General features: G+C 34.9%; 1 protein-coding gene across 1 annotated transcript in view; it reads right to left on the reverse strand.

The window, feature by feature from the left end:
- The window catches only part of Kcnu1 (potassium calcium-activated channel subfamily U member 1), a 177238-nt gene that overhangs the window by 82960 nt on the left and 68882 nt on the right, over positions 1-25396 (reverse strand). Inside the window, exons 11-18 of the mRNA XM_027939273.2 lie at positions 20233-20338; positions 18794-18876; positions 17626-17695; positions 17056-17208; positions 12660-12772; positions 12268-12339; positions 8935-9024; positions 8695-8792 (exon numbers count right to left, since the gene is read on the reverse strand). Of these exons, the coding sequence (XP_027795074.2) occupies positions 8695-8792; positions 8935-9024; positions 12268-12339; positions 12660-12772; positions 17056-17208; positions 17626-17695; positions 18794-18876; positions 20233-20338 (785 nt within the window). The remainder of the gene's footprint in view (positions 1-8694; positions 8793-8934; positions 9025-12267; positions 12340-12659; positions 12773-17055; positions 17209-17625; positions 17696-18793; positions 18877-20232; positions 20339-25396) is intronic.

Below are 25396 nucleotides of genomic sequence, written 5' to 3' on the forward strand. Positions count from 1 at the left end.
GGATTAACAGGAAAATATCCAGACAGATACATCACAGTGACAATGTTGAAAGCCAAAGAAAAGAAGAAAAACTTGTCAAGAGAAAAATGAAATGTGATTTACAAAGGAAAACCAATAAGATTTATGGCTGACTTCTCATAAAGAATGGAAGCAAAAAGCAGTGTTTTATATATATATAATATCTACATACACACACATACATACACACATATACACATACATATATGACATATACTAAGTGTTGAAATAAAGTATCAGTCAATAATTCTATGTCCAGAAAAACTATCTTTAAAACATAAAGATAAGATACCAGGAAACATATGGTATAGAATAAGGACCTCAGAACGTTGCCCTTCCATAACACACAGAATAAATTGGCAAAAACTGTCACTTTTTTTTTACACAAATGAAAATTAACCACCATCAAACCAGGAAATATTTAATCAAAGAAATAAATACATCTTAGTAAGAACAGGAAAAATTGTGGTGTTTTCCATTTGACCCAGTTACCCACTTCTCAGCATATACCCAAAGGACTTAAAATCAGCATAGTACAGTGATGTAGTATGTAACAGTGATGCAGTTATGCGATAATAGTGATGCAATTATAAGATGACCACTAAATTAACAGAATCTTCAGTGGCTACGAACTGTAGAAATACAGACATCACATGTAGTATATAACATTAGCCATATAAATATTAATATCAGCTCAATTCACAATAATTAACCTATGGAACCAACCTAGATGCCCATCAACAGATAAATAGATAAAGAAAATGGGGTGTATATACACAATGGAACATTACTCAGACTTAAAGCAGAATGAAATTATTCATATGCCGGTAAACGTATGGAACTGGAGACTGTCATGCTAATTGAAATAAGCCAACCTCCCCAAACCAAAGGCTGCATGTTCTCTCTGATCTATGGATGTTAACTAACAATAAGCAGGGCGAAGGCGGGAAGCAAAGAATAGAAGTTCATCAGATTAGACAAAGGGAAATGAAGGGAAGAGAGGGGTGATTGGAATAGGAAAGACAGTAGAATGAATTGGACATAACTTTCCTATGTTCATATATGAATGCACAATCAGGGTAACTCCACATCTTGTACAATCATAAAAATGGGAAGTTATACTCTGTGTATGTATGATGTCAAAATACATTCTACTGTTATGGATGAAAAGAACAAATAAAAAATTAAAAAATTGTGATGTTTTAATTTATACCAGTTCCCCCACAGCTCCTTAGCTTATTGGTAGCCTTGAAAAAATAATGCCACAGAAGAGGAAAGCACAACTTCAGTTCTTTCAAAGCCTTATTTCCAAGGAAGAGTCATTATTTGACTTGTCTGTTAGCTCTCTGGATGAACAACTTGAATGCTTTTTTTCCTTCAACCTCACTTGAAATTACCTAGTACTAAAAGTCTCTCCCCAGAGATTTTTAATGAGTTTTCTAATAGCACGGTACCTGAGGAAATACATAGCACTTAGGGAAGCAATAGCCTATCAGTGTATCCTAAAGGGAAGACCAAAGAATGAGATGTGCATAGGTATTTTGGGAAGCTCTGTAATATTCCTGGGAATCTAAATAATAATGCTTTTTCCCAGCATTATGCACAGATGTGATGATGCTCAGGAAGGCCCTAAGCTGTGATCTGTAACTGATTTTGAGTTTCTGTGCAAACAGGAAGTGAAGGTTAAAGCAGAGTGGTCAACTATCTAGCTGAATACTGAGGGCATGACTCAATGCAAGTACAGAATCCTTTGACAAACACTGATATAGAATTATTGGTTCCATGCATTTAACAAAATCTGTCTAAGTATACGATGACCACTATACTAACAGAATTTTCAGTGGCTACAAATGGCAGATATACAGATTTCACAGAATTAGATCAGAAAAGTCACTAAGCAAATTATGACAATTATAAAAAAAGCAAGAAACATTAAGAAAGAGGGTAAGAGAATCTGATTTACATACTGCCAAATTATAATCATTTCAATGTCTAGTTTTCAACAAGTTATTTTAAGGCACAGAAAGAAACAATAAAGTATAACCAATGCCCAGTGGGAAAAGCTACTAATAGACACTGTCCTTAAGAACATTCAGAATTATACTTACTAGTCAAACACTTTAAATCTGCTATTTTGAATATAGTTAAAGATCTAAGGAAAAACATATTAAGAACTAAAATATTTGAGTATAACTTAAAAATTCAGAATGTCAGTAAATAGTTATGAATTATATAAAGAAACAAAGTAGAAATCCTGGAGTTGAAAATTACAATAATTGAACTGAAAAATTGGCAAGAGGAGCTCAAGATCAAATTTCAGTATACAAAGAAAGAATTGACAAATTCAAAGATACATCAATGGAGATTATCCAGTGTGGGTGACAGAGGAAAACTGAATAAAGAATACTGAACAGAGTTTAAGAGACCTTTGGGATATCATTCAATGGATTAACATATTTAATGAAAGGTACAGGAGAGGAAAAAAAGAAAGAGATAGAAAGAATATTTGAAAAACTAATAACAAGAAACTTCTTAAATTACATGTAAAACATTAATCTACACAACTAAGAAGTTCAATAAACTTTAAGTTGTATAAATTCCAAGAAATCTCCATAGCTAGACACTTCATAATTAAAGTGTTGAAACCCAATGACAAAAAAAAAAAATTGTCAGAGCCGCAAGAGAAAAATGATTCTTTATTTATAAAGGAAGCTTCCCCACAACCTTAAAAGGTGACTTTTAATCAAGAAAAATGGAGACCAGAAAGAAGTGACATTAAATAAAGTGCTGAATAAAAAACAACTGCCTACAAAGAATTCTCCATGTGGCAAAACTATCCATGAAAAGTGATGAATAAATTAGAACATTTTAAGACTGACAAATCTTAGTTTGTTGCTAGCACAGAATATATGTCCTAGAATGAATACTAATGGGAGTCCCTGAGGTTGAAAGGAAGGAATGTTTGATATTAACACAAATCCTCATGAAGAAGAACATCTATAATGAAATATTTACATAGGAAAATATAAAGGAAAAATGTATGAGTATGTTTCAAATTAACAGGTTTGAAGGGAGAAATGGACAATTCAACATCAATAATATTTGAAGACATCAGCACTTCACTTTCAATAGTAGCTAGAACAACTAGAAAGCTCAGAAAGCAAACAGAAGGGCTGAACAACCTGATAACGACCTAGACTTGACAGATGTGTATAGATACTCCTCCTGATAAGCCAAGAGTGCACAATCTTCTTCTCAAGTGTACATTGAAAGCTATTCAGGATAGACTGCATACTAAGCCACAGAGAAAGTTTCAATAAATTTAAAAGAATTTAAATAATAAAACGTATGTTTTCCAACCATAATAAAATGAACTAAAGCAACAAAACCAGAAAATCAGATAAATTTCTAAGTAGGTAGAAATTAAAACAACCAGCACATAAGTAATCAATGGGGAAAAAAAAGAAATCACAAGGGAAATTATAAAATACTTCTATGTGAATGAGAATAAATGCACAATATATCAAAAATATGGCATGCCCCTCATGAGTGCTGGAGAACAGTTATAGAAGTAGTTGCCTATCTTTTTTTTTTTTAAAAAAAAGACCTGAAATCAAGGTTCAACTTAACTTTTCATCATAGACACTGAAGAAAAGAAAGAGAAGTTAACAAAAATCAAGCAGAAAGAAGGAAATAAAAAACATTTGAGTGGGCATGAATCAATTAAAGAATAAAAAACACTAGAGTAAGATGAATTAAAACAAAAATAATTTCTTTGAAAAGATCAACAATATTGACAAACATTTGAGCAAGCCTGGCCACACACAAAAGGTCACATTCATATGACTAAGATCAGACATGAAATAGTGAATATTGTACTGACCTGATAAAAAATAAAAAGAGATACAAGATGATACTTATGTCTATGATACTTGATGGGAGGTTTGACAGCATAGAGTAAGTAAACAAAGTTCTAGAAAGCCAAATTATCAAATAGTTTTCAAGAAGAATTTGAAAATCTACACAATTAAGAATAAGGGAAGGTGGTAAATTAATAATCAAAAACGTATATATAGTTAGCCCCAGATTCTCTCACAGGTAAAATTTTACTGCATGTTCAAAGAAGAATCAACACTAATTCTCGAGCTCTTCCAAAACATGAAGAGGAGAAACACTTTCCAACTCAAACAATGAAGTGTTTTTTTTCCCTGATAGCAAAAGCAGACAAAGACATCATAATAAAAGGGAAGCACAGACCAAAATCTCCATTGAATTTAGATGTGAAATTCTTCAACACAATGCTGCCAAACCAAATCCAGCAACGCATAAAAATGATTTCACACTATGATCAAGTGGGATTTATCTCAGGACACAAGGTTAGTTTAGCATCTGAAAATCAATTAATGTAATGCACCATATCAGCAGAGTAAAAGACAAAAGCATGATTATCTCAATAAAGAGAAAGGAAAAAAAATCAAGTTAAAACCTTTCACAAGAGAAACATTTTAACCATTTAGTAATAGAGCAGAACTTCCTCAGCCAGATAAAAGCTATCTATGAGAAATTCATAGCTGACATGATACCTGATGGTGGAAGACTGAATATTTTCCCCTGAGGTAGGAATGAAATAAGGGTTTGGGATCTCACTGCTTCTATTCAACATATCCTAGCGGGTTGTACCAGAGAACTAGGCAAGAAGTTAAATGGAAGGCAATAAAACAAATTATTGGTCTCAGCAAGGTTGCAGAATACTCTATCAATATACAAAAATCAATTGTGCCGGGTGTGGTGGCACACACCTATAATCCCAGTGGCTCAGGAGGCTGAGGCAGGAGGATTGTGAGATCAAAGACAGTCTCAGCAATGGTGAGGCACTAAGCAACTCAGTGAGATTCTGTCTCTAAATAAAATACAAACTAGGGCTGGAGATGTTGTTCAGTGATCAAGTGATCCTGAGTTCAATTCAAAGTACCAAAAAAAAAAAGAGAAAAAAATCAAGTGTATGTCTATATGATATAATGAATCATATCTCTAAAATGAAACTAAGAAAACAATGTCATTTACAATAATAAAAACCATAAAACACTTCACAATTTAACAAAAGTAATATAAGACCTGAGAACTGAAAACTAAACAAAAAAATTGTTGAAAGAAATTAAAGAACTAAACAGACGTAAAATATGTTTATAGATTGGATTACTTAATATATCAATATTTCCAAAATAGACTTATAAACTCAACACAATCAAAGTCAAAGTCCATCTAGCTTCCTTACAGAAATTGACACACCAATCCTAAAACACATATGGTAATGCAAAAATCCAGAATAACCAAAATAACCTTGATTAAGAACAACAAAGTTGGAGAACTCATATGTCCCAACATCAAAACTTACTTCAAAACTGTAATAATCAAGACAGTATGGTACTTATTATAAGGCTAGACATAGATTAATAGAATAAAATTTAGATTTAGACTTCAGACGTAAACCCACACATTTTAATTAATTATTATTTATTTTTTAAAGATTGCCATGAACAGTTCAATGGGAAAAGAATAATCATTTCAACAAATGGTTCTGGGATATATGAATATCCACACCGAAAAGAACCAAGTTGGACTCTTTCCTTACATTATACACAAAAGTCAACTCAAAATGGATCACAGCACTAATTGTAAGAGCCCAAAATTCTCAGTGCAAATCTTTATGACCTTAGGTTGGTCAAAACCTTCTTAGATATTGCATGAAAACACAAGTGACAAAAGAAAAAAAATACATCATTGAACTTCATCAAAATTAAAAATGTGCTTCAAAGTATTTGAAGAAAATGAAAATGCAAACCACAAAATGAGAGAAAATATTTTCCAATCATATCTCTGATAAGGGATGGGTTCTCAGACTACCTACGGACTTTTTACAACTCATATTAATAGAAAGATGATGACCTAATTAAAATAAGATCTGAGTACTATTTCTTTAAAGAAGATACAAAAATGGTCAATGAGATCCTCAAGAACAGATGCTCAACATCACTATCAGGGAAATATCAAAACCATACTGAGATATCACTTCACATCATCCATTAGGATGATTATAACTGAAGAACAAAACAAAAATTATGGGAGTTAAAAAGTGTTGATGAGAATGTGGAGACATAGAGACCCTTGTGCATTGCTGGTATGAAGGTAAAATGATGTAGCTGCTGTGAAAACAGTATAGTGTTTCCTTGGGATTAAAATATAGAATTGGGGCTGGGGATGTGGCTCAAGAGGTAGCGTGCTCGCCTGGCATGCATGCGGCTCAGGTTCGATCCTCAGCACCACATACAAACAAAGATGTTGTGTCCACCGAAAACTAAAAAAAAATAAATATTAAAATTCTCTCTCTCTCTCTCTCTTGAAAAAAATTATATTAAAAAAGAAAATATAGAATTAACATTTGACTTAGGCATCTTATTTCTGAGTATATGTACAGAAAATTTCAAAAGCAGGAACTTGAACAGTTATCTGTATATCAATGTTCATAGCAGCATTCTAGTCAATATCCAAAAGTTCGAAAGAGACCTAAGAACAGTTAACAAGTGAGTGGGTAAACAAAGCAAGGTATTTGCATACAAAAGAATATTATTTATTCATAAAAAGGAGTGAGGTATTGATACATGCTAGAGTGTGGCTGAGTTTTCTAAAGGAGTCATATAAAATGCTATATGTGGTATAAGTATATATAGTGTATGATTCTCTTGTGACTAAATGAATAGAATGGGCAAAGCTGTAGAGACAGAAAACAGATGAGTGTTTTCCACAGGTGTAGGTAGGGGAAAACTCGGAGTGACTGTTATCAGGTGTTGAGTTTCTTTTTGAGAAGAGAAAAATGTTCTAAATTGATTGTTGTGACGGTTGCACAACTGTGTTCATTTGCTAACCTCCACTGAATTGTACACTTGCATTGGGTATGGTGCTTATTTTATGTTATTTAATCTACAACTAAACAAAAAAGATCCTAGACCACTGAGACATGACCAAGTCTCCCACCCTTACACACAGACACTATACACTTCTTCAGGCTGGTGAGAGATTGGGAAGAAAAAGGAAAACGTGAAAGTTTTGTGATGGGCAAGGGGAGGGTATGAGAGAGGAATTTCCCTTTCACCGTTCTCTTGGTAGACTACCTGGAACATGTGAAGTAATAATGCCAGCAGACTGCACAGGAAGAGGCAGGGCAGTGTGGGTGTGCAAGCAGAGAGAAGTCTCAGGAGGGCACTCATCTAGGATCCCGCAACCTGTCAGACATGTATACAGGCTGTTATGGTTTTGATCTGGAATGTGACCCAAAGGCTCATGTGTTGAAGACTTGTTCCCCAGCTGATGACACAATTGAAAAACATAGGCCACTGGATGCAAGCCCCAGAAAGGGATATCTGGTTCCTTCTCTCCTTCTCTCTGCTTCCCCTGTCACCCTGAGTTGAGCAGCTTTGCTCTACCCCACACTCCTTGCCATGCTGTTCTGCCTCATCTCAAGCCCAAGGGATGGGGCCAAGTGACTATGGACTAAAACCTCTGAAACTGTGGGACAAAATGAATCTTTTCTTCCTTTAAGTTATTTTTCTCAGGCTCATTGTCACAGTGATGGAAAGCTGAGTAACACACATGGGGAGATTGAAAAAATCCTAAACAGCAGAGGGACCAAAGTAACATAGAGAATGCAAAGAGATTGGAATTATGGAAAAGGAGGGTTTCACAGACCTCAAGACTAGAGACTATGACAAGGACAATGGGTTTCCATAATAAATGACTGCAAACTAAATGGAGCAGATTTATTGATTGCCAATGTGAGGGTCACAGAGGGTGACAATTACAGACCAAAGGGGACAAGGAACTGCATGCCTCAGGAGGAATTTGTATTTGCTGTCTGCTATAGGAACAATCATGATGCTAAGCAAGTTTATTTCTGCGTTTAAGTAGCATTCTGAAGATAAGGAGAGAATAATAATCTTAGGAATAAGAAACATCCCTCTTAAAAAATTTACATTTTTAAGTTGACTGAGTTTAAATTCTGAAACACTGAGATTTTACCCAAAGAATCTGAATGCACCTGGAAGAAACTAACTTTTAAACCAGAAGAGACTAAGCTATCATAACTACTTAAGATTAATTTTCCTTTTCCTGCATTTAAGTGAAAATGGTTGTTGCTAAGCCCGGGAGAAAAATAGAGAAAGTTACATTCCCTTGCCACTGCGTCAAAATGAATAAACTTTAAACTGCCTGCCATCTGTTATGGAAACAGAATTCACAAGGAACAGTCAGGAGGTGACATCCTCATGACCAAGAGAACAGTAAAATACAGCATGAATTATCAGGCCAAAGTTGGAAGACCAGTGTGAAAGAGTGAAAAAGCAATGGATTGAAAGTCTGCATGCTTGGAATTGAGTTTGGTGACGCCACTAACTAGTTATGTGACTTTGGACATTACTTAATATCTTTTGGAACTCATTTGTCCGTAGGGCAGTTGAGTTAGACTAAATCTTAGTTTTTGGACACCCAGCGGGGAAAAAAGTATGACTCATCTTGGCCAAATTTAAAGGGGAATTGTCTTTTAGTTGATGGAACCCTCTTCTCTTTCCTTGGCCAGAACCTTAAAAGCTGGGTTAAGGGCAGCTAAATATAAAGTTTGATTACCTGAGAGGTGATGTCGGCTCTTACTTTTGCAGTCACATTTTTCAATTAGCTCAGGATTATACACATCACTGTGACAGGTGGCACAGTAAAATAAGGCTCTGGACAATGAAAGCAAATCAAGAATGACTTATGTGAGTCTTCACACTAGGAAGGCATGGTGTACTGATTCAGCCTGCCTCCCATTATGTTGTATGTGCTTTAGGCACTGCCCACCCCCATAACGTAATAAAAAAAAATTACCTTTTGACTTCTTTTGGCGATTCAGCAATAAAGAATCCTAATGTATTCTTCCTTAGCTTAATTTGTGCAGGTGGATTTAGTATCAGACCACTGAAAATGGAAAACACAAATACAATAACTTTTCCCTCTGATGTCTGAGGCTGATTTTCTGTGGTATTTCATTCTGTCATTACCAGGGGACTTCCTAAGTTGCTGAGTTAATAGGACTCAATCTTCTTTTTCTGCCAAACATAGTGGAAAATGTGAATGTGACTACATGTAATCCTTTGTTTGACTGCTGCTAAATATGCTGAGGGGACCATGCAACCACCTGACTATTAAGCTGCATGCACAGCCACACTGAAGAGAAGTTCCTCCTGGGTTGTGTCATGAATCTAAGATGGTCCAACCCATTCAGACACATGATGCTATGTTGACATGGCTATCAAACTGCAAATAAATCAGGACCTCATAGTTGCTCGTCTTACAGTGATGCTAGGGTTTTTCATCCTCAGGCCACACATCTTTAAAATGGAATTATATCTAATTAACCAGCTAGTTTCAAAAGTTCCATTTATTTATCCATGCAGCTTTTGAAGACACATTTTTTTACTTCTTCTTCTTCTTTTTTTTTCTATTTTGTTTGCAAGGTTTTTGAGAGCAGAATCCATTCGAATTATGCCTATTCTACATTACTTAGACAATTTGATTCTCTATTTTCTTATTGCTTATATGGAAATTTTGTCTTATAAATTTGTATCTATGATACTGCTTGCCACAGTATTCTATTATAGTTTTTTATTTTAACATTTTTTATTTATTCTAATTTGTTATATATGACAGCAGAATGCATTATAATTCATATTACACACATATAGCACAATTTTTCATATCTCTGGTTGTACACAAAGTAGAGTCACAGCATTTATGTTATTGAGTTTCCCATATTTCTCCTCTTTGTCTGGATGCTATGGGTGGGAGGGTTCTCTGAACTCATGTTAAATATCTAGCTACAGAGGTATTGTCACAATAGTGTATCGTACTGAATTTGAGAAAAGAGGTAAACTTTTTTGGACCTTTCCAAACCAGAGTTATTGTTTGATCTTCCCTACATAGCCAGTTGCTCTATTACAGAATATTTGCCACTGGACCAAACTCATTACATTGCCTGACTAGGGTCAGATCAAACAATCTCTTAGCAGGTGACAAATTATTCCCTAAGACAATGCCTTATGATAATCCAGGGCATTTGCAAATTTTAGAGCACATTTAAGTGAATCAGTTAGAAGAGAAAATGAATGGGGACAAAAGATAGGTTTCCCTTGGTATTTCAGTACACTTGGCTGAGGCCCAGCTATAGAGATGTCTAGTCTTCTTTCTACCAATAGTGACTGAGGTGGATTTAGTACACAATGGTGATCAGAAGCATAGTCCCTGGTGCCAGATTGTATGCATTCAGATCCTGGCTTTGCCACTTGAGAGTTGTGTGAACTTGGAAAAGTTAATTAATCTTTCTGAACAACAACAACAACAACAAAATGGAGCTAATAATTACACACATTGCACTGCAGGGTTAGAGGACAGGAGAATGAATGTATATAAAATGCCTATGGTCATGAAGCAGCAGCTATGTGAGAGATTACTATAATCAATACATTCCCTAAGCCAGGATTTAATCCTTTTGATTCACTTGACTTTTCAATGAGAAACTAAAGTTAAATTTGTTGGAGCAGGTCCTTTTTCCATTAAGGCAGATGTGTAGAGGAGGTAAATAGCACCAGGACCTTTTTAATCCATGTGGAAATTGGCTGCCTGCGAAACATTCATGTTTCTGGTTTGTAATGTCCTAACAGTCATTTTAATAAAGCTTAAAGAAAACTAGAGTGTTAGAGTTGGAAATGGTATGAACAGCATGTGGTCCAAAGGCCAATTTCCAGAGGCTGGTGAATAAACTGGAGAAATTATAGAGACTTTAAACATGTCTAAGGTCCCACCCCTGGAGATTTTGATTTTGTAGTCAGATAAGGGATTTGGGAATCTCTTTGTCCTTTGAATTTTGAAAATAATTTTGATGCATAGCTCAGATTCTTGAAGGCCAAGGATGTTACCAAAACTTGATAATGTTTTTGCCAGTCAGAAACCCAAACTGCCTGGTTAAATATTCTGACACTATTCTTTTAATGAGGACCTGTTTCTGGTAGAAAGTCGCATTTCTGCAGATGTTTAGATACATAGGTTTAAATTGTTAAATTTTCTTGAAATAGTGAAATTCTCTTGAAATTGAGATCTTCTTGAGCACCACAAAACTGTTAAGTAGATTTAGCCGGTCAAATAATACTATTGGTTATTCTCTTCCTAATGATTCCAACCGATGGTACCCCACTGATTTCTTTTGCCCAGCTACCTTCTGCAACTTCCCTATTCAAAGAGTTCTTTTCTTCTTTCAAGCCATTTATGCAAAATAACTCCTTCATGGTGTATCTGAATTACCTAATTTCGAATGTTTTGTATAATTCTAGGATTTCTTGTAATACCAATTTTGGAGCTGGCAGGGGTCTTAGAGATTCATTAACTTGCCTTCTTCAATCTACAAAAGTAGCATTTCTTGATCCTCATCCCAGTTAGTCACCACTGTTTACATTTTAGCATTTTTACCTCCATATTACTATAGTTGATTCACTTTCCTTCTTACTTCTCTCATTTATGTTTATGTACTTCAGTTCATCCTAAATTTTATTTTTTATTACATGACAACTTCTCATATTATCCACTTACAGTTTCTCCAAAAATGCGAATGAATGGTCTGGTGATATTACCTTTTTCTTTCATCGGCCTTATCAACCAACAGCAGACTTTGTTCAGTAGAAAAGTCAAGTTCCCATTTTATGAGATGTTGCATCTTATTTTCTAAGGCTAGAGTTCATGGGAGTATTTTTATTCCAAATAATACTATTTCATGGTATTGATTTATGGTCAAGACCTTCAAGATCTGATAATGTTGTTAAAAGGAACAACTCTGAGACTTGACCATTTCTACTCTCTCCTGCTCATAAGGCAGAACCATGGCAGGGTACTAGGAACAAAAACAAAATGGTTAGCTACTAGGAAAACCATTCTAACCCATAATTTAAGACAGCACCAAGAGCATCATAGCAATGGGAGCCTGGGTTGGGTGCCCAAGAGACTGGCTTAGTTATATCTCTCTATATATTTTTATATCTCTATATATATCTTTATATTTTTATGGCCAAAAGCTTAGTTATGTTTCTACCTTTAAAAAATTCTTAATCATAAAGCTTTTTCTCAAACAAACAACAACAACAACAACAAAATGGGAAGAAGCCTTATTGGTACCAGTAACCACTCTGAAAGAGGGACTTGTATTCGATGGCTATCAGCATAAGGTTCATCTTCACAAAGCAGAGCCTGGGAAGGAAGACAAAGAGTTGTGAGAAGAGAGAGAGAGAAGCAGGGTGCCAGTTTACAAGGCTATGACTAACCCTGTGTTCCATGCTGGGGAGAAAAGCAGTTTTCCAATCCTCCTGAAGGCACACTGGGCCAGTGTACCAACTAGGACTGACACAAAACTATCCCTCATGCATCGTATCGTTGCAGGGACTCCAAGTTATTCATTCTTTCATTTTCAGGGTTTGTCACGGACTCTGGCCTACAGTGAACCCTCCATGAACAGTGTTGAAAGAATACTGTGGTGGGAAGAGGGTGGGAAAGTATTTTACTTAACTTACCGGGAAACCTCTGGAAAACTCATTCCAGCAAAGTCATCAGAGAGACGTTGAGTCAGGATTTTGTTCTTCAGGCTATTCAAGAAGTATTTTTGCCAGGTCTGTTTAGGAGAAATCTGTAACACACAATCATGTCCCACGGAAGGTGTGTATACAAGTTGAATATATTTCTAAGCAGCAAACCAGTTTCCACAGAAAGGAGATATATTACAAAGTACAACCGGACAAATGTTGAAGAAAGAAATGAAACAATTTTCACTAAAAAGTTCAGAATGAGGAAGATACACCATGACTAATTTCCTTCCCAGACAGTGTCCTGTTATGGTTTGTGAATGAGAAGTCCCTCCTCAAAGCTTCTGTTAATGCAAGAATATTCAGAGGTGAAATGATTAGATCTTGGGAGCTATAACCTAATGAGTACATCCTAGTTTGAAAGACTGGCTGGTCACTGTAGGCAGGGGGGGCATGACTGGAAAAGTGGGTCACTAGGGGGGCTGCCCTGGAAGGGTGCATCTTTCTTATGACTCCTATCCCCATCTCTCTGTGCTTCCTGATCTCTCCATGAGCTGAGCAGTTTTCTTCTGCTGGGCCCGTCCCCCCATGATGTGCTGCATCACCTTAGGCCCAGAGTAATGGAGCTGGGCAAAAATGAACTGAGACCTCTGAGACTGTAAACCCCAAATAAACTTTTCCCCCTCTAAGTTGTTCTTGCCCAGTATTTTGGTCACAGCAAAAACATAACAAACAAACAGACAAAAACAACAACAATTAAAAACAAACAAACAAACCTATCTACAACAGCATTTGAGCCTCTGGTTGAGGATTAGAATTCTTCTCTCTGGTCCACTCCTAATTTCAGCACAGTGGTCTGTGTTTTTGAGTTAGTGACAATGATAAGATGGGAGCAATAATGAAGAATCTAAGTTTTCTCTCTCTGCAGGTGACTGTTTAGAATGAGTTTTGAAACATCTTGGTTTTCTTCTGATGAACCATATACTACAAAGAAAAATAATCATGCCTTCTACCCAGAATAAGAATCCTTTATTGATTCAGATGAGTTCAAAGATACAATTTGATGAATGGCAATAATAATGTAAAAATCAAAGATAGTAGTAGACTTCTAGACAATTGGGAGAGGTGAAGAGGAAGATATGTCTTAATAAAGGCTGAATGTAGACTGAAGGGAGGTTGTTGAGTAACTCCTCCTGGACTTGGCGTAAGACCCTTCCTCATCCTTCCCACTTGCTGACATGAGAATTGCCACCACACTGTTCTCATAGATACAGCACAACAAGTCCCTTACAATCCAGAGTCTCAGATGAGAATCTGAATTTTCTATAGACTCTGGAGCATTTTCTCAATTTTTTAAATTGATTCTTTTTGTTACATAACATTAGAATTCATTTTGATGTAATTATAAAAGCATGGAATAGACCTTGCTCTAATTCAGTCACCAGTACTTCCCTTTACCCTACCCTCCTCCCTCTGCTCTCCTGATCTTTTTGCTATCTATCTATCTATCTATCTATCTATCTATCTATCTATCTAATTAGTATCTTGTGGATATACATGATGGTGAGATTCACTGTGGCACATTCTTATATGTAGATAAGAAAGTTAGGTCAGATTCATTTGAGAAAGGAAAAGCATTGGGTGGTGGGGGGGAGTTCACCTGAAATAAAAGAAAGATCAGTAAAGAACAGCAGAGCATTCTCACTGTGGAGAGTAATGGCCACTTCAGAAATTCTCCTCGGATGGTCATCTCGTGGTTTTAAAACTGGCCTGCTAAGAAGGACTACTTATTTCAAATAACTCAGCACCTTGCCCTGACCCCCTTCCTCCACACCAAGATTTAGCTGACTCTTCCCATTTTCCAGTCTCTGAAATTCCCCTCCTAAGGAGGGCTTCCCTCATTTGGCAGTTCACACCACCACTTGAGTCTAAATTACCAATGAAGTTGGCTTGGTGCTTCCAATCTTTTATTGTTTCAGTTTTTGAAAGAAGGTAAAAATAACAACCATGGAGATGAAGAAAACTTCCTGAGTTAAGAGATCAGGGAGGAGAGCAATAGGATTCTGGATAGAAGAATCCATGAGTTCAAGGCTCTGAACCCGTAACCAACTAGAAACAGTTTTCAGACTACAATTTCTCACAATATTAAACATATAATTAAAACACATGGGATTGATTTAATGTCTTCTAATCTGAGTACTCATAAGTTTTATAGACATTAATATTTGGAAAACTGAGATTGTGAAATTAATGATCCTCATTTTATTGATGGAAAAACTGACAGGGAACATATGTACCTAATTTGAGAAAAATGGGACATAAAACTTTGAAGTCCTGGTAACTAAACCAAAGTCAATGGGTGTGTTATAGACTCTAAAGCACCAGGGTAGAGTATAGCTTTAAATCTTGCCCTGATTCTGTCCAGTTTAGGATTTTTGAATTTTTGAAGGAGTTTCAGACTTTATTAAATATATATATATATATATATATATATATATATATACATATTTTATATATATGTATAATATACATACATAGTGTGTGTATGTGTGTATACATATGTGTGTGTGTGTGTATTTATCAAAGCTTATTTCCTACTGCCTGATGGTCATCTCTGTCCTAATGGGCATCTACCCACCCTTTTTAAATACTACTAGGGATTGAACCCAGGGTGCTTTATCACTGAATTTCATCTCCTACCATTTTTCTTTCTTTATTTATTTTTAAATTTTGAAACAGCATATTGCTAAGTTGTTGAAAGCCTTGATAAATTGATGAAGTTGTCCTCAAACTTGTCATCCTCCTGCCTTAGCCTGCTGAATTGCTGGGTTTGTGCCACTTTGCCAGGTGGTTATCTCTTTTTATCTGTATATTAGATTTGTTTATGTTTATAGAAGGAATTTCAGAATATTTGTTTCAGTTAGCATTTTGCTAGCTATTGGATCTTTTACCTTTTTTGCTTTTCCTTAATAGCACTGGGAAAGAATAGGAAAAGTGCAAAAATCTGTATTTAACAGAGGAAATAATTCCCAAAAGGTGGTTTTAAAACTGGCCTGCTAAGAAGGAAATGGAGTATACAAAATAGCAAATCTGAATTCAGAATTAAATGGACAGAAAAGTCACTCTCAGGAAGGCTTCTGGAATACCAGGACCAGCCAAGGGTTTGAACTCTTCTCTTGGAGCATTTCATCAGAATGGCATTTGGATGATATTTAAGTCAGCTTTCCAAAGTGTCCCAAGGGAATGAGAAGAACAACTTAGAGGAGGAAAAGTTTATTTTGGTTCATGGTTTTGGAGGTTCAGTCCTTAGTGCACTGACTCCATTGCTCTGGGCCCAAGGTGAGGCAGAACATCTTGGCCAATTGGCATGGTGGAAGAAAGCTGCTCAGAACACGGAAACCAGGAAGCAAAGAGAGAGGGGGCTTCACTCACTGGAGATAAAATATAAACCCCAAAGGCACGCCTTCTAGTGACCTATCTGCCTGCAGTTACCATTAATATATTATTAATGGATTAATCCACTGATTAGTTTACAACTATAAAAATCTAATCATTTCACCTCTGAACATACTTGCATCGTCACACACATGAGTTTTGGGGAGATACCTCATATCCAAACTATAACAGATGACAACACTTTGTGCTGTAGAAGTTCATCCCAACAGTCCCTTTTAGGCCCTTACTTTGTCTCAGGAAAAGATATCAAAGGCATGATGTGGAAGACCATGGGTGGATACCCAATAGTAGAGGCAAAGGGCATAATGGCAAGATTGTGGATCCAGGAATTCTTGGTCTCCTTTTCACTAATTAACTGTACAATCAACTTAGTTAGCTTCACAATCCATTGCTAAGGTATACATTAACATATCCCTGAGGGGAAACAACACACCCAGTAAGTACTCATCAGTGATTACTGTTATTACTACTGCAGGGACTTTCCCAAAATAATCTGGAAAATTAGATTTTAGTTATTATTTGTATCATATATATTTTATTAACATAAATTATTATATTATTCGTATTTTATTTAAATTTAAATATGACTTCTCTACTAGTAATATAATATTTATTTTTCTACCTTCAATAACTCAAAGTGCTTCCAAAGTTTTGAATGTTTTTACATTTATAACATTCTGAAATGTAGGGAAGAAGAAGAATTATGATTTCTGTTTACAAATAAATACTACAGAAATAATAATACAAGTGACCAAAGAAGAACCTAGAACTTCAGTCTAGATCTCTCAGTCTCTTCTCAGCTCAAGCAGAAATCAAATCTCGTTTATTGGGGACTTACTTCTTGCTTTCCTCAATTTTTTTTTCTATTTGTGATCCTAATATGTGGGACATGGGAAAGGAGCCAAGGTTCAACATCAGTTTATAAAGTTACCTTTTTGTTTTGCTCAACAAATAAAGACGTTAGAAAGGTACACAAGCCTGGCACCAGACAGCCTTGAGCCATAAATCCAAGCTTTAACTCAGCAAAACAGATGATGTTGTCTCCAGTACTCCAGTTCCAGCTGGGAATCTTTGGCAGGAAATCCTGTTTCATGGTAGAAAGTAGGTCAAGCATTAAGAATACACACATACCTCAATAAAGCTCTTGGCAGATTTTATTTAATTTTCCTTGAAATCATTTACTCTTCATTCTTGCGAATAAATGTGGTGCTCAGGTCAAGGAATGATAAGAATAAATTCCACATTGGAAAGTGGTTAGTGTTTAATTGCTCTTACTTTTTAAGACAAAAATAGCTGGAGTTGCAAAATTAGGTCAGATGGCTTAAGGTAATTCTGATTCCCATTGACATCTTTAAGTGATCAACAATCTTAATCATACACCAAATTTCACCTATGATTGGTAAATATTTTCTAATTTGTAGATCCATTAGATGGTAATAGGGTTCACGTAGTCTCACAGACCCAGTAGGAGGAGGTTGAGCATTCAGGGGTGTCACTTTACCTTGTTATGGGACTGAAGGATTTGTATGATGACTCTAGTCTTTGGGTAATAGTTTTTGATAGAGAGCACCCTGCAAAAGCCACAATTACTCTCATTAGTGAGCTGTCATATTGACTCTGAATTATAATTCAAATAAGTTAAAATGTCATGTGGGTAGTTTAGGAAAACTTAGTATATTATAAAATTCAGTGCTCTGTTATTTCCTAAAATTGTTCTATTTAATAGCATGCACAGAAGAGTGCCATATTTGGGTGGCTAAGTAAATCAAATCTATAAAAATGTCAGTGCTTGGAAAGAGAAGACTATGGTCTTCTGGAACAAGTTCTTGGGAGAAAATAAATTCATCCTTTAGCCTTTAAACCCAAACACAGTAATTACAGAAAAAACACCAGATTTATTTGCTATTTATAGTTTGAATAGCTCATATAACGTCTACTTCAACTTTCTCATTTTATGAATTAGGAAACTAAGATTTATTTTATATGCAGTGTATTATGCATGGTGCAAGTTCTCAGCTTTTTATTGCTATGTGCAGAGTCATCTTCAGCTATGTATATTTATTTTGCTTTGGGGACTGGAAGTGCATGTGGATTAGGCACTATACCATTGCCCTCACAATCAGTTGAATCTCTGCCAGCACAAGTCAAGTTCCTCCTCATCTCATATAAGCTCATAGCGAAAAGATGGAAACACTCTATGCATCCTAAAAATATTTGTCAATATTCACAAGCACATCACAGTGAACTGAAGGGAAGTCCTAATAAATAAAGTGTATTAATAGTATTCATAAATGGGAATCTTTGCTTTTGAGGAGGAGAGACTCTGTATCATAACAGTGCTATCTAAACAGTAATCAGTTATTTGTATGCTTGCTTTTTAAACTCAGATAGCTAATAACCATGTGAAATACCAGGCACAGGACAGCCTAAGCAGGGGGATGGAGAGTTCAAGGCCAGTCTCAGCAACTCAGGGAGGCTCTGTCTCTAAATAATAAAATAAAAAGGGATTGGAGATATTGCTCAGTTGTTAAGTGCTCCTGTAGGTCCAATCCCATATATACATATATTTCTCCTGTTTAGTCCTGTGCCCTGCAATTTGTTTTAATAGAGGTAGAAGAGGTAGAAGAAATATCAAATATCAGCATTGGAACATAATGCCAGCTTCTTACCTCATAATATTTGAAGTGTCTTCAGCATGTAAATCACTGCACAAGGGGTTGGCTATAATCAGGCATGCTTCCGCAGACTCCACCTACTCTTCAAGATTAAACAGCAACTGTCTTGTTAATTATGTGGGAAATATTCTGCTGCTCCCCCTCCCCACTTTTTTATATTGTAATCATAAATTTGCCAATGAGAAAGAGAACACACTTGAGAAGGAATTTTAATAAGGCTGCCTTTATATCAGGATCACACAAATGCTGCAGATCTAAGAGGACTCCAGTTGATGGACCAGATCACAGGGTCTCTAACGCAGATGTAAGGTTGATTTAAAGTGGGTTAAGTACAAAGCTATACTTTTCCTGCCATCATCACCATTGTTTTATGTCTTGTGATGAGCAGTAAGACCTTTTCCAGCAACTACTTGTATATTTATTTACCTTTTAAGACAGCTGAGATTGAATCTTAAGATTCTAGGAAATTATTGAAAATGGTGCTTATAATATGGAATGGTAAGAGAGATAAATGTTAAACTGTATCTGTCATTTTTCTGATTCAAGTGTTTATACTTGTTTTGCTCTAAACTGAAATAAGATAAGGTTTATCATTTCTATGAAACTTAGAACATGTTAGGAAGCTGGCTTTCACCTAAAACCAAACCTAATTTAAGGGTCAGCTATTGCTCCTTATTTATAGTCACTATCTTAATGGAGTTTCTGCTGTTTTCCTTCATGCTTCTATAAGAATGTGTATTAGGATGTTTTGGAGAAGTTGGTTAAAGCTGATAGACTCTTTTGTTTTCTTTATTGGTTCTTTTTAGTTATACATGATAGTAGGATTCATTTTGACATAATTATAAAAGCATGGAATATAAATTGTTTGTATTCAGTCCCCAGTACTTCCCCTTCTTTCCTTCTTCCCTCTGTTCCCTTCCCTCTGTCCTACTGATGTTTTTGACATTTACTTACTTATAGTTTTTTTTTTTTAATTAGTGTCTTGTGTGTGTACATGATGGTGAGATTCATTATGGTATGTTCATGTATGTGCATGGGAAAATTAGGTTAGATTCATTCAACTGTCTTTCCTCATCCCATCTCTCCTCCCTTTCCTTCACTCCTCTTTGTCTATTCCACTGACATTTCTTGTATTCTGTTCTTTATCCCACCCCCAGCTTATTTTGGATTAGCTTCTGCATGTCAGATAAAACATTCAACTTTTACTAATATGTCTTCTGGTAAGAATCCTCCTTGGGTGGTAAGATAGAACACTTTTGCTATTCATAACTTTTTCAGATCTCAGAAACTGGTGAAACTGTCCTAGACAACTTAGTGAAATAAGTAATTTAAATGTAAGTATCTGGAATAATAGCTGTTGAAGTAACAGTGTACACTTATCATCCTAAATGTTGTGGTTTAGGGAAACAAGAAGGAAAAGGACAAAATCTTACCGCAACTCGCCTCAGATCCTCCCACTTCAGTGCAGACCCAGAGATAAAAGTTGTATAGGCCAAGTAGCATTTAAATATAGTCTCCAATTCCAAAGAAGGAGTGACCCTGGATAAAAAATTGTGGTGACATAGATGGGAAAAAGATGACTGGTTTAGTTTTAGAGGTTGTTGTACTTACTTAGTGCATTTACTAGAACCCCTAATTTCCTCTTGGAAAACATCCGTCTTTCATTATTAACCCATGTGGTTAGGTGATGCTGACACAAACTACCTAATTCCAGGGGCCGAGTCTGTAGCTCAGGCCTAAGCAATCAGTGATACGAGAAAATACAAATCAGGGTAGTGTCATAGAAACAATAAAGAAATTAATAAGTATGAAAAAGTTTACTATGTAATCTAAAATTTCAAAAGATATAACATTTTAAAACAAATGTGAACTTCATATAATGGTTTCTAAATATATAAAGCAAAAATAGACAAAGTCAGAGGGAGGAATTAAATTTGCCAATGTCATGAGTAATTTCAACAAATCTCTCCCAGTTTTTGACAGATCAAGCAGGAAAAAAAATCATCAAGTATTTTGAACACAATAGTTTTATATTTATTAATCCTATAATCAACATATAGAAAACTTGATATTTTCAAGGACACAAAAATACTTTAAAATGATAATAAGTTGATAACTAGATAGGGCCACACTTATTTTTATTGCTTAGTACTACATGACTCTGTGACCTGAAAATATTTAATTTATAAGTTCAAAATCATAAAATAAATAAAAACTTTCTTATTTAAAAATTAACTGATAAAAATTTTACAGGTTAAGATGAAATTAAAATATCTTTAAAAATTATTCTTAGAAATAAATTGTGTTGAAAATATTAAACATAAATGACATTGAATAAAATAATAACAGTTCTTTAGGGGAAATGTATAGTTTTGGACACTAACATTAGAATAAACTCAGAGAAGATCAACAAAGTCAAAAGTTGCTTCTTTGAAAAATAACCTAATGTTACAGGCAAAAATGATAGCACAAATGGAGAAAAAAGAAAAGACAAAAATGGCTTATAGATGTAATGAAGAAGACATCATATATATAGGTAAAGTAAATGTCATAAGAAATTAAATAAATTATACACATAGGATTGAAAAGAAGTAAATGAACTGCCTTTATTTGGAATGATTTATTTGATAATTTACACTGAAGCACCTAATACTACTACAGAAAAATTAAAAATAATAGAGAAATTTATGTGTATCAATATACAAAAGTCAATAAGGTTTGTTAGAGTCTGTAAACAAGTCAAAAATAACACCTGGCATTTTGCCAGGGGAATGTTAGAGTTTGTAAACAACTCTGGATGGTGCCTGGCAAAATGCCAGAGGGAGTGGTTTGAGAAGTAACAAAAGCAAGCCATTAAGTGTGGAGATTCCTGATTGGTTGACTGATGTATCTAGTTTATGCTAATTAGATAAGCTGTGTGGAATGTATAAATACTGCTCCTGTCCTGCAATAAAGGGCTCCTACTCCTGCTGTATTGATACTTTTGTTACTTCTCAAACCACTCCCTCTGGCATTTTGCCAGGCACCATCCAGACTTGTTTACAAACTCTAACATTCCCCTGGCAAAATGCCAGGTGTTATTTTTGACTTGTTTACAGACTCTAACAAGGTTTTTCTATATCATATGTACACACATATATTTACGTACATAATTGTATGCATATGCTCTCTACCTATAAAACCACTCCATATTATTAAGAGACAATACATGAAAGCTAAATAAATGGATACCCACAGTACTATTAGGCTTGCAAAGAGTGTAGCATAAAGAAATCAATTCTGAATTCTAAAGTTCCAATCAGATTCACATCACATTTCTACATTTTTTTAATAGTACACAATAAAGCTATTATAAAAGTTATATGAAAGATAATACCCAAGAAAAGCTTGTCAGCTGTTGTAGAAAATGAAAGAAATAAAGATCTTCAGCAATAAAAACATTTATTTCTAATGAAAATATAGATAAATTGATAAGATAGAAAGTAAAGAAAAGACCTATTCACAGTAGTATCAAGTCAGATCCCTGAGTAGGCAAAGGTTTTGTTCAATAACTGACATTGGCAAAGAAACAAGTAAGATTTTATGCATGCATCTTACCATATAAAAATGCAATTCTGATGAAATTAGTAACTTAAATGAGGATTTTATAAAAATTCTTAGGGAAAATTTCATTTAAATGTAACTAAAATATTAGAATAAGAAAATATTTTCTAGACAAAATAAAAAATATCAAATATAAAAAATTGTGAATTTGACTATAATAATATTAATGATTTTTAAATATCAAAGATATTATAATTGGTGAAAAAAGAAGTTTCAAACTGGAAGAAGATATTTGTAAGTTGCATAACTTATGAAGAATTAGTGCAAAAATTACACAATTCTACAAAATAAATTATAACCCCCCCCCCACAAAAATCAAGTAGAAAAGTGGACAAAACAATAAATGGAGTTAAAAACTCCATGGATGGGTTTGTAAATAGATTAAACACAGCTAAAAAGACAATTAGAGAACTGGAACCTAGGTCAGAATAAAGTATCCAGAGATACAAAACTTTTTAAAAATGAGAAATAAATATAAAAGGGAAATATATTTGAAACAGCAAAAAAAATTTAAATGAGAAATAAATATAAAAGGGAAATATATTTGAAAAAGCAAAACATAAAAGACAAGCATAGCTAGATTTAAGAGTCCCAGAAGTGAGAGGAGAAAATGGTGACATAGCTAATACTTAAATAAATAATTGATAATCTTCCAGAAGTGATGAAGACACCAATTCAGAGATACAGGAAGATTTATGAATGCTAATCATGATAAATAAAGAGAAAATCAAACCCATACACATCAAGGTACTTTTCATAGTAAGTAAAACACATGATCTTCTAAGAAGATAGCTCCTTAAAGAGAGAGTTCAACTGACTTCCTAATAGCAACAATAAAATACAGAAATCAGTGGAATAATAATTCCATGGTTCTTAAAGAAAAAAACTGTCAGCTTATAATTCTATATCCATGAAATTATCTTTCAGTGATCAAGAGAGAAATAATAAATCATTACATCATCATCATCATCATCAACAAAAATTTGTTACTGGAAGATTTGAATTTAAGAAAAATGTAAAGGTTTTATTTTTGATAAGAATAAAAATGGGAAGGAAGATCAGAGATGCAAGAAGAAATAGAAAACAATTAAACAGGGTAAATTTAATGAAAAGTAGCATAGAGCCATGAATTGATAACTTTTTTTGAACTTTAAATAAGTAGAATCATGTATATAATTTACAAAGGTTTATACCACACATTATCTTACAGAAATAAGAAAAAGACTACAAATGCGAGAGAAAAAAATGAAGATAACAATCATTTTCATTTCAGAGATTCTATATGACTTAGAAATATGGAAATATGCTTGGCCTCATCAATAAAAAGAAAACTTAAATAAAAACCATAACAATAGACCATCATTTTATAAAATAATATTCACAAGAATGGCTAAAGGTTTTTTTTTTTAGCATTAGACAGGATAATAGCGTTCTAGTTCCAAGTGTTGGTAAGATGAAGGACAACAGGAATTTCTGTGGTTGCTGGAGGAAATACAGATTGGCAAAAACATTCTGCAGAAGATTGTGTTACAGAAAGATATTTAAGCTTCATATTTTGCAATTTTATTCCTGGTTAACAGGACACAAATATGAGAATTTCCACAGCACTATTTTTCATAATAGCAAAAATATGTTGGGACTTAGGGGAGGGGAATGCCACCGACAGTAGAGTGGATCCAGAAAAATTGCAGTGTATTCATATAATGGAGTCATGTAGTACTAAGCAATAAAAATAAGTGTGGCCCTATCTAGTTGCCATGTGGATGAAACTTACAGATATAATGTTGAGCAAGTAAATTTATAACCTATTTACATGTTTTCAAAAAAGAAAAAAAATATTCTAAGTGAACATAGGAGATGTGACAATTAAATATTATAAGATATAATGTTGGAAATGTAATTTGAGGACTAACGATGGGGTTGTAATTGGACAGCGTCATGATGGTTAACTATCAAGGGAATAATTCTTGATTTGAGTGGTAGTTACATGAATATTCACTTTATAGTTATTCATTTAAAATATATATCTTAATTCTATGTAATAAAAGCAGCATGATATTGGCACCAAAACAGGCATGAAGACTGATGGAATAGAATACAAGACACAGAGATAAATGCACATAAATACAGTTATCTCATATTAGACAAAGGTACCCCAAACTGGAGACAACCATGCTAAGTGAAATAAGCCAACACTAATAGACCAAAGGCCAAATGTTCTCTCTGATATATGGATGCTGACACACAATGGGAGTGGGGGTGGAGGAGTGGGAATAGAAATTCATTGGATTGGACAAAGGGAAATGAGAGAAGGGAGGGAATGATGGGAATAGACAGTAGAATGAATTGGACATAACTCTCCTATGTTCAAATATGAATACATGACTAGTGTAACTCCACATCATGCACAACCACAAGAATGGGAAATTATATTCCATGTATGTATAATATGTCAAAATACACTCTACTGTCATATATATCTAAAAAGAACAAATTTTTTAAAGGCACCAAAAACATACATTGGAGAAAAGATAGCCTCTTCAAAAAATTGTGCTGGGAAGACACCCATGAAAGCCTAGCCTCTGGCACAGGACCACCTCTTCCAACCAGCAGACTACCAGGGGAGCCCAGGCCCAGCCCAGATCCGACAATACTTAGTTGCTCAGGACCCAGGTAAAGGGTAGGTCTGAGTTTGCTGCCAACTCCCCCACATCTGGGAACCTAAGCCTAACCCACTCCCATCTTGGGATACAACCGTCATCACCATAGCCTTCTTCATGCCGTAGCCCCTAAATTTTTGACAATAGACAGGGCCTAGAAGCAGCTGCATCTCAGAGCAGGCATCCAAAAGGGACTGTGAGACCCACCCTTTCAGTCCCATCTATGTAAGAGATTGCTTCCATCTTGGGGCACCTTAACTATTATCTTGAGTTACCTCGGCTATTGCCACCACCACCTTTAGATTCTGTAGCATACATTGAAGGACACCAGCAG

Source organism: Marmota flaviventris, chromosome 3, assembly GCF_047511675.1.
Source record: "Marmota flaviventris isolate mMarFla1 chromosome 3, mMarFla1.hap1, whole genome shotgun sequence".
NCBI classification, from domain to species: Eukaryota; Metazoa; Chordata; class Mammalia; order Rodentia; family Sciuridae; genus Marmota; species Marmota flaviventris.